This window comes from Colletotrichum navitas (assembly GCF_030913465.1).
Source record: "Colletotrichum navitas strain CBS 125086 chromosome Unknown LY79scaffold_116, whole genome shotgun sequence".
Taxonomy (NCBI): Eukaryota; Fungi; Ascomycota; class Sordariomycetes; order Glomerellales; family Glomerellaceae; genus Colletotrichum; species Colletotrichum navitas.
In genome coordinates, this window is record NW_026850662.1 from 24649 (window position 1) to 35068 (window position 10420).

At 51.2% G+C, this 10420-nt stretch overlaps 2 protein-coding genes across 2 annotated transcripts; one reads left to right on the top strand and one right to left on the bottom strand.

Annotated features, from left to right (window-relative positions):
* Positions 1 to 2422: 2422 nt before the first annotated feature.
* LY79DRAFT_707661 (uncharacterized protein) lies at positions 2423 to 5201 on the bottom strand (the record flags this gene model as incomplete). The annotated part of the gene is made up of 2 exons (XM_060565057.1): positions 2423 to 4260; positions 4308 to 5201. 2 exons carry the CDS (start codon positions 5199 to 5201, stop codon positions 2758 to 2760), a joined length of 2397 nt encoding a protein of 798 aa, XP_060408176.1. The 3' UTR covers positions 2423 to 2757.
* A 2429-nt stretch (positions 5202 to 7630) lies between these two features.
* LY79DRAFT_707662 (uncharacterized protein) lies at positions 7631 to 10112 on the top strand (the record flags this gene model as incomplete). Its single annotated transcript, XM_060565058.1, has 3 exons — positions 7631 to 7650; positions 7696 to 8002; positions 9846 to 10112. 3 exons carry the CDS (start codon positions 7631 to 7633, stop codon positions 10077 to 10079), a joined length of 561 nt encoding a protein of 186 aa, XP_060408177.1. The 3' UTR covers positions 10080 to 10112.
* Between the last annotated feature and the right edge of the window lie 308 nt (positions 10113 to 10420).

Here is a 10420-nt window from a genome sequence, read left to right on the forward strand (position 1 = left end):
GTAGGGTGATGGTCTCGGAAACAGTTCCGACGTCGCTCACGATATAACATTTGCGATAAGCAAAGGCAGTGGTCGGTTGGGATGTTTAGTCATGTAATACTCGGTTCGAGGTTAGACACGTTACAATCGTAATAGTGCTGTTGATGGTTTCCCTGATGGGGGAGAAAATGGCGTTGTTCACGGGACACGGCAAGTATTGGTGGGGGTATTCAACCCAAATCTTTAGCAGTTGGTTACATAATTTGCCGTTGCGCTAAAAGTCCCTCTCCCCCATACTGCATCACGTCCTCTGGTTCCCGCTCTACCTCAGCAAATCACTTGACACATTGTTCTTTACACCCCATCGCCCCACATCAACAACCTCGTTTTCTCACCAATTCCCAGTCTCTTAATTCCCCTACATCTTCTTCCACAGGTCCCCCACCTCTCCGCCATCCTAAGAGGCTCTACACCTATGCCGATTAGCCCTGGCGACGTGACTAATTCTGTCCCAGGACAGCGAGGCCCAAGACACCAGCAAAAGCTACAGTCCCGTTTAGGTAAGTCGCTTCTAGATATTTTATCAGTGTATTTCTGTCTCTAACCAGAAGCAATATTTAATTGACTACAAGAAGGATGTAACACCATCTACCAGGACGACCACGTAACATCAGAACCGCTGCGAGTCCCTACCACAGTTTCCGCTGGATTCCCCGTATGGATGCACAGTTTACTTTCCTTTCTGGGTCCAGCCCCATGATGCTCTTGCTCATCTCCATACGAGACTCTATAATGCAGCATTAGTTACCTAAAACAAGGCAAGAGAGCTCATGGCCACAGGCATCTAACCCACACGCCAAGCTTTCTAACTCGCCTGCGTGCTTAGCGTCTTGTTGGATGCGATGAAGTCAACGAAAACGAGCACCTAATAGGTGCTTCTTAAGCTAGCCGAGGTCACGCTTGGCAAACTAAACAACAGTAAACACAGTGCTATTACCGGGGTGAGTGTTGCGCATGAGGTTAACTCAATAGCCTGTGCTTCAAGATCGATCGCTGATTGTCATTATGCCAGCATTATTACCGAGGTGCTGAGAGTTGTCAGAAGTCTTGTGAGCTTTCTTTCCACACTCGCATCTCTTGAGGATAGACACAGAGGACCACAGTTAGCTATTATCGCTTCTAAATGGACTGGGGCTGTTGGGTCTGCTCTTGAACGTCATTTTTGACTTGTTGTCTCCGGTTCTTGTCCACAATAGTGGAGACATGGGTTTAGGCCGGTTTCTGCGTGTGCGTTTGTTCCTGTCTTGGGAGTGAGGGGGTAACCGCCTCACAGGCATACTGGGTGTTGACAGAGGGTAAAGCTAGTGCAAGGTGGCGAAAAGTGCACATAGATGCCAGCCATGTTCTGTTTTAACAAGGTCCAGAGCTAAGTCTGGACCGTGTCGACGCTTCCAAGCCAGCTAGTGGTGACTTTCTGACTCCATCGGTAGCGTGGGGAAGAGCTTTCGAACCGACGCGGAACGACGCAATTGCCAACGACGCATTAGTGGTCAATTTGGCGGACCTCGCTGCGGAACTGCGGAAGAATGACGGTGTTAAGAGGACGAAAAGAGACATGGGGTCAGAGAGCGAGGGAGTGGAGGCGTGGGAGCACAAGCTCATCGAGCTCTGTCGTCGTTGACGTTGTCGGGAATGACTTGGAGGTCCCATGGGTGGGAAAGGACTGCGACGCGCCCTAGCCGACAGCTTGGTGCCTCTCTTGCGGGTAGAAAGACATGGGAACGCAGTAGATTCCCTGTTTCGCGCAAGGGCAAGTTAGTCTATGTTCTTCTTTTGCGTTGACACACCAACCCACAAACCCACAAGAACCAAGAACATACAGGATCGCGACGGGGAACGTGGACCACGCAGATATCTTGGTCAAGTCATGGACGGAGGCAGCAGGTGTGCGTTGCGTGGGCTCATGCCTGTTGGTGGTGATGGAGCAGAGGCTGCTGCACCGCTCGGGTTCGTGCAGTCTTGTTGACGACGAATAGGATAGACATGGCGAGAGAATGGCGAGGTCTGTAGGTTTTGTTTGCTTTCTTATTTGTTTTTTGGCGTGACTGAGCGAAATAGGCCAAGCAAAGCTTGTCTATTAGATTCAACAGGATGGACGGGTTGTGCTGTTGCCTGTTGGGAAAACCCAGCCAGGTACCACCCGGGGGTTTCTTTCCTTTTCATGGTTCCTGCCATTTGTAACGTCAGTCCTCTTGCTGCATGTGCGGAAATTTACCACAAACGAACGTGGTACATTTCTGCAGCTGATTACATAACGCCGTTGGTACCCCGCCCCTTGGTGCCAATGGCAAAGCATTGTGAGCATCGTGTGCTCGCCACGGCTTGGCCCAACCAGTGGTTATTACCCCTCCAGATTCAACCTGCATTCTGTACAAAATCATCACAAACACCTGAAATGCGACATTATTTGGTCTTTTAATTGCATTTGCGTCATCAAAACTGGGCTGAAATTACGAATCTCACCGAAAGCAACCATTTCCTAACCCGTCAATGATATCCATGCTATCCCTGCCCAATCCATCATCAATCCACTATATCATGAGCCGCATCAAGCGCCGAGCTGAACATGGCCAACTCGCGCTCCATCGCCTGCAGGCCAAGCAGGCTTTTCTCCCGCGCTGTGGCCTCCCGTCTGTCGCGGGCCTCTGAGACGAGTAACTCCCGTTCCAACCCAGCTAGAGCGGTCTGGAATGACTCTTTCGCCGAACCGTCACGTTCCTACGTTGCGATCATTGCTCGAAGCCTGTCCAAATCTCTGCGCTGTCTCTGGGTACACTCGTCCAGTGGCGTCAGGACTGAATGTGCGCGAAGATTGGCGATGATCGCCTTGACATTACCCACTGTGTTCCTGCTTCGAGCCCGCTTCGCCCGCATTGCTGCAACTGCCGCAGTTTTGTTTGATCGCATAGTCCTCACCATTCGCTCGAGGCTTTCGCAAGCTTCCCCCACGTAGTCGGCTCTAATTGATCCTGGACTCGTGTTGTCGTTCGGCAGTGTCAATATGCCCTTGGCGCCGCCGGCAACCATGTTCCTCAGGGCTTGTGGTGGATCAAAAGCCACCATGACGTGACCCGTAGGTCCTAAACCCAGCTCGCGATCGTGTGCAACGCGAATAGCGTTCAAAACCGTCGACTCTTTCATCTCGGCCGTCTCGGGCAGTACGGCTGGGTCACTCGGCACCGCCACAAAGGCCGCAATGACGCGCCGCCACAGAAGCCAGTCTGTGTTTTGCGGGAGGCCAACTTTAGCGATGACGTGGAACGCGTGCAAGATGACGGCAACACCGCAGTCATTCATGTTGTCTTGTTTCACGCCGAGGCAAGCCGATTCGCTCCAAGACTGGGGCAAGGCCGATTTAGGCCACTTCTCCGTGAGAGTAGAGCCGGCTGCGTCCATGACTGTGGCAAGGCGACCGCGTGTCTCGGACATCAGGTGCTGTGAGTCCCCGGCGTTGTCTGGTAGAGAGTCGTATAACTTTACTGTCGGCTGCGTTACAGCCGAGGCGGTGACGATGGACAGGGTCCAATGCTTGTCGCTGTTGAACGGAACAAGGAAATTAACAGCCTCAGACTGGCCGCTGTCTAAGATGCGTACAAAATTCTTGGCTGAAAGGGCGTTGCCGTTGCCCATCTCTACTGTGGGCACCTCGAGCAGAATGCACGAGCGTGGAAGGAGGTTGCAGAGCCCGACTAGAGCGGCCGACACGACAAAGCCGTTTATCCATGTTCCTGGATGGAGGCAGGCCATACTGTCCATCATTGAGCTTGTCATCTCTTCCAATGCTTCGTCATCTTCCAAGGAGATGGTTATCGGTTGGTGCTTCTTGTTCGGGCTTTCCAGCCCCACGATCTTGGACTGCCACTTGCGCTTGCGGTCGAGGCTCCCGTTTGTGAGAGCTTTTGTTTTCGCATGGAAAGGATGCTGCGGGGCTGGCTCAAATGTGGCATTGATGGGGAGCGGCTGGATTTCAAGCTGGTGCCTGGAAAGGATCACTGTGGACTCGGGCGTAGGAATGTTATGTCCTAGATAGGGCGTCAAAGCGGATGTGTCGGCGTGCATGACCATGTTGGAGGATGAGTCATGAACCGAGGGCGAGGCAGAGGAAGGTCGATAGTTGCCGCCGTGGGGAGACGCAGGAGACTTCATGGAGGGGGGCACTCGAGAGCCGGCGTTGGCGTGAGGGAAAAGGAAGGGGGTCATGAACTGCGACGTGGACGCGACCTGGAGAGGTTAGATCTTGATAGAATCATGATTTACTGACAAGTTACCTTTGCGCACTGCGGGGGCTCTGGGGTAGATGGAGAGGTGAGACCACTGTCTTGGATTGAGTCGTCTTTGCGTGGGGTATCGTCGTCGTGGTGGGCGTTGTCGCTGTTTTGAGTCTTGCTGCGGTCTTCAACGCCAATGTCTTGTCGAATACCATTGTCTGCCTGAATGACGTTGCTCTCTTCAAAAGCATCGTCCTTGTTGTCACCTTTGCCACCATCACCATCTCTGTCTTTCTGATCATTGCTGCTCATGGTTGACCCTTTATCGGCGTCCTCGCAGTGATCGGCTTGGCCAGAACTCTGTAAGGATGAAACGGCAATTGATTCTATCAGCGCCGGCGGCTTAAGGGGCTGACGCCTGGCGGCCGATTGAATAGCAGACGGCTTCACTGGCGGGAACTCCTTAAGTGCCAAGTCAACGTCTTTAAGCACGAGACCCTTGGCTTTCTTGTTCACGCCCGGCATATCTTTGTCGGCGGTTCGACGGTGGTGGGCGTGGCGGCGGAGGGCTGCGTAGGCTTGATCCCAGTCGTCGCAACGATTGGACAACGCGTGAAGGGAGATGAAGAAGCGGCGACCGTGGTGGGCGGCGTCGAGGAGGAAGACACAAGCTTGGTCAGAGATGTTCCAAGTCTTGGAAGCCTTTTTGAGCTTCGGAAGGCTCTGAGGGTCGCGTGGGAGCAGCTGGTCTGGGTTGCAGCTGGAGACGACAGCGTGTAGGGTGTAGGGAGTCAGGTGAGAACGCAGCTCGACTGGGTCAACTTGGTTGGCTATTCGTGTCTCGATGTCGAAGTAGATGCGTGAGGAGGCGTTTTTCTTGGGCTCGGAAGGATAGGATTCGGCGTCGCAATACTCGAAAAGCGGTTGAAGGGCGTCCACGGCGTCCTGGTCCATTGTAGACGGGCAAGACGGAGGCTGGAAGCGGAGAAAAGAGAAAAGAAATAGAGAAGGGAAAAGGCTGTCTGCCACATTAGTTAGGAAAGTGAGAAATGGTAATATACCCGCCAAAAAAACAAAAGAAGAGAAATCGGGAGGCTGACGGCGTGTGTGTCTGTTGTCACAAAGGGGAAATGTTGACCGGAGGAAAGAAGAGTCGTGTGATGGCCGGATTGTGTTAAGTCAGAGTACCCACTTACCGACCAACCATCACCTCTCAATCAACATCACCTCTCAATCAACATCACCTCTCAATCAACATCACCTCTCAATCAACATCACCTCTCAATCAACATCACCTCTCAATCAACATCACCTCTCAATCAACATCACCTCTCAATCAACATCACCTCTCAATCAACACAATACTTGAGTGAAGCGCTAAGGTTAAAATAACACATCTTCTAGTGAGCACAGGGAAACACAGGTTTCCATGAAAAGCAAGCAGAGAGAATAAGTAATTACCTCAGTGCAGAGCTGTAGGTTCCGCCACGACAACTGACAGAGAATAAGAGTAATTTAATCATGTTCCTAAATACAGAGGCCTGGCTATGTAGCTTAATTCAGCTTCTAGATTTTATTGCCGTGCATAAAATGAACCGTTCTGACGCCAAGTCCAACAACCAAAGGCCCAAGAGTGTGTCTATCCAACGCCACGAATGTCAACAATATAGCGTCAAATACAGCTGCTGTAACATAATGGCCCGCCGCGTAAGAAAGCCAGCACTCAAAGTCCAGTAATCTTCATCATCTGTGTTGCGCTTGCTTCTATGCACATTAGTCACTCGTTATTATGCCTTCATCTTTATTACATGAACACTTGGCAAGCGCTCTTAGTTACTGATGATGCTAACGGCCTCACCGGGCAGAAGCCTGTAATCACTGTCGCTCTCTAGCTCCGAACCTGTGCTTTGGTCGTGGTCGCGACGTATCTTCCCAGGGCACTCGTCACTGCAATATACACCAAGCGTACCAACCTACCATCATACCTAAGGTAGCTTATCATGCTCTAATCAGGTCAGCAATTCTATCATCTACCTAGCCACACACACATACACACCAACCAGAGGTGCAAGCGCCACAGCAGGCACCTTCCTACCTTATCACCACCCAACCACACTCGCAAACGGCCTTAGGCCATCCTACGTCAAGGTTAACCTATCACACAACAAGTAAAAACTCTAGTCTACACGTTGCGCGTCTATTGCTATTAAGTTTAGAAACCTGTCTTCTACCTCTGCTTAGCTTTTTTATTTCTATCCTTCTTCTGTATCAACCTAGGTACCTAGCTCAATAGTCCAGTTTCATAAATAACAGCATATATCTCACCAAACCAGCCAGCCAGCAGACTTTCCTCTACTTGACCCTTGACTACATATCAACAGTATCACCACTTGCTAGTAGTTGGGGAGGAGCTAGTGCAGAGGAACTAGTTTAGAGGAGCTAGTGTAGAGGTGTTAGTGTAAAGAAGCTAGTGTGGAGGTGCTAGTGTAAAGGTAGTGTTAATAGAGGTAGTGTCAATTGTCAAAGTGTAGCAATTAGACATATAGGTCAAAGCAAAGCAGCAGTGTTACCGTCATTGATTAAATAGCTTTCCCTACTTAGAAGTAGTAGTTCAGATAATAAATACATTAGTTTAAAGGCTCTAAATCTAAGGCTATAACTATACGCCCCCGCACCAGACTCAGCGTCGTCAGTTATAGAACTTGCAATCGACCTAGCTAGTTAGAAAAGACATAGCTAGGCCCATAGCTCCTTTTACAATCCCAATGCCCCCCTTGCTAAGCCGCTAAACCCGTTAACGCTGCTGCCCACACCCTCCTCAAAGGCCGCGCCCGGTATCGGCCTTGGTGAGACATTAACGAGGGCTATACTGACCACCCTAGCGTAGAAGAAGGCTCACCTCCTCAGTCAGAACCCTAACAGCCCCAAGGGCTTCAAAAAGCACAACCATCGTTACACTAAAGCTGCCACCTTACTGCTGCTTTCATACACCAGACACGTCACCCATCTACTGGTTAGCAGCCTAGCATAGGCCCCCATTCTACAAAAGTACCTTAAAAAATCAAACTACGCCCTCATCCCCGCCCACTACTGTGCGTTCCTGCAGCTAGAGACAGTTAAGACCATCGACCTGTTGCGGAAGAATGATGACCACATCTACTATTTCTTTGGAAATCCTCAACTACCTTCACTACTTCTATTGCCTTCCCAAATTCAGAAACCCAATCCTTGACAGCACCGCAGAGTATCAGATAGAGAATTAGCTGTTCCTAGCTGTCACGTCCTCCTCTTCCTTCAAGCGTAAACAGGCCAGATGTGTAGATATTGCTGGCGGTGTCTTAGGAACGATTCTCGGAGCGCCCAAAAGCCTAGAGGAGGTCATCATGTCGATTAGCAGATTATAGTCATTGGATAGCAGGAACCCTACGGTTCAGCTGAAAACGATCAGCAATTGTCTTCTTACCCAAAAGGAAACCCTTCGCGTGCTAGACCTCAACCTAGAAGAAGGCATCTACGCGATTAAACCAGAAGAGGAAGCCATCACGGAAGACTACGGCCTTGATGAGGAGGGTAAAGACGCTCTTGACAGGGTGGCCGAGGCAACGGTAAAGAAAGATAAGTACTTTCTCCTCGCCAAAGCGGAAGCGGCCGGCCCACTCCTAGTGCACCAGATCCCGGACAAAAGGAAGTACAGCTACACCATCGGTTCATTTTACGACTTCACAGCCCTCACGCATCTTAGCATCAACATCCAGGTACTTATAGGCCCCAACAAAGCCTATAACTCCCTGCATAAGCTGAAAGAGGAGCCGCCTTTTCGGCTTATTAACGCTTTACCCCCCAGCCTAAAGCACTTGTGTCTTTATAGTTACCATAAGGGGAAGAATGCTAATATTAACAGCAATATAGAGGAGCTGCTAGAAAATAAGGCAGAGAAGCTTCCGTAGTTAACAGAGATTAGGGGCGTCAAGGAGACAGCTGCTAGAGAGGGGGCAGGGTTTAGGCGCTATATTTCCACGCCACTTAATCCATGTTTTTTGCTACACTCCGTAATTCCCTGCACACAATCAACAAGCTCGAGCTTGACCTTAACGACGTTTAGGCCACGCTCCTCTAGCACTAGACCAATCACTCGACCAGTTCAGTGTCTTCCAAGATGACGGAAACAACAACGATGACGACGAAGACGACGACTACGTCGGACAAGACGCGCTGCCAGACACATGCTCCATCCTTCGACAACGACCAAGAAGAAGACCCTCACCACGACGTGGATGCGCCATCGGTGACACATACCGTTTACATTTCAGGTTGACGGGTACAGTCATCATCCACTCCCAAGTACGCATGATTCATTGCCGTAACAGTGGCGTGCTCCATCCCGAAGGGGTCACGTTAGGGATGGCGCTAGGCAAGAAAAGTAGAAAACAAGAAATGGATAAAGGCAAAAAAAAAAAAAAAATTGATAAAGTCTGGGCTTCTGGTGGCTTGGCAGTGATCATGTTAGGGCATCAGGGCATTGTGTATGTATGTACTGTTGTGTTGTGGTTGTGTGCAAGGGTGGTTGGGTGGCTGTGGCTGTGATCGTGGTTGTGGCTGTCATCTAGTCTCTTCTAAATGTTGTCTTGCGACTGCGTTCTTGTGCTTGGCTCGACCGGTCTTAACCCTGAACGGCTTGCCGCCATGGAAACCTACGAAGCCGGTGCTTTAGCGACCACTCCCCGTCAAACTTTGTCTACCCAAATACCACATCGACCTCGATCTCGAACCGACTCGTGCGACGTGTCCACCACAGAGGGGTCATAGCCAGTCTTTCCTGCGGTAGCACAGGTCTGATCCTCCTCGTCTCGAGGGCTGGCGGCTTCGGTGTTGGACTCCATGGCTGGCTTGGCGTAGCTACTTAAGTGCCTGGTGCAAGCTGGCTTCCTACTGCCGACGCGTGTTAGTCAAGGAGGTTCGCACGCGGTGAGAGAGAGAGTGCGAGAGAGAGAGAGAGGGTGTGTGTGTGTATGTGTGTGTGCATGTGTGCATGTGTTTGTTGTGACTCCACCTACTGAGCGCAAAGTTGATAGTGTCTGAGGAGTCAGCTGGGGCGGGCCGTGTGTGTGTTGTGTTGTGCTTCTGTGTGTGCCTATGTGCCTTGAGGAAAAGAGACGAAAGAGCAAGCTAAAAGTACCTGCTTAAGTTGCTGATAAGACGGTGAGAGAAGGAGAAGGAAGCGAGTAGAAGAAGATGGAAAGGGGGAGGAGGCTCCTCAGTCTCACAAAGGTCGGCAGGAAGTGCTGATGGAGCAGGTGTTTCCTTCTTCTTCTATTTTACATGTAGGCTGCACGTTGATTTCAATTGCAAACTGCATATGGAAATTGTTTACAACTGTTTACTTCCTTTCTCTCTATAACATACATACAACAACAACTACCTATCAGAGCGGCCATTACTGTTGCTGCTGCCTCTGCTACTACTACTGCTCCTATTTCTGTTTATGTGCTTCTTTGGTTTCTCTCTCTCTCGCTCTCTCTCGCTCTCATACTGTCGACCGCTAAGCCTTTCCCCTCGATCCTACCTGGGCGCTGGCCTGAGGTCCTCCGACTTCTCCAGGACCTCAACTGCTGCCTCAACCACCTTGACGAGGGCCCCAGCCCCAATGTCACCGACATCTCCCCAAGCCTCCGACGCGAGTTCTGGCGCACCGCCTACCTTATCGCTACCGATGCTGCCTATACCGGAGACACTGCCTCCCTCTGCATCTGGTCCCTCTTCCTCTGCGCCCGCATCCCCGGCCTCCATCTCCAGGCCAACCTACTGCCTGTCTTCGACCCGGCCCTGACCTAAGTCTGCTGTGACCTTGTCCTGCTCCAAAGCCTCACCAAGACCGCCAAGAGCCTTGGCCCTGCCTGCTCCCACCCTAATGTCTTCCTTGACTTTGGCTAAGACATCGCTATGTCTGGCTATGCCTTTCAAAACACCTTAAAGATGTTGAGGCGCCGCCCCGCCACCATCCACGAAGAGCTCGTCCGCCGCCTCTACGACGAGGTCCTGCTCCGTCTCTCTCTTTCCCCCGACGACCCCTTGACCCCAACTGCCCCAGGCATCCATTATAGCCCTGGTGCTGTGGGGACTGCTGGCCTGCTGGGTGGTGTTGGAGTTGTTTTCTGGCGGTGAAAGCGGAAGTA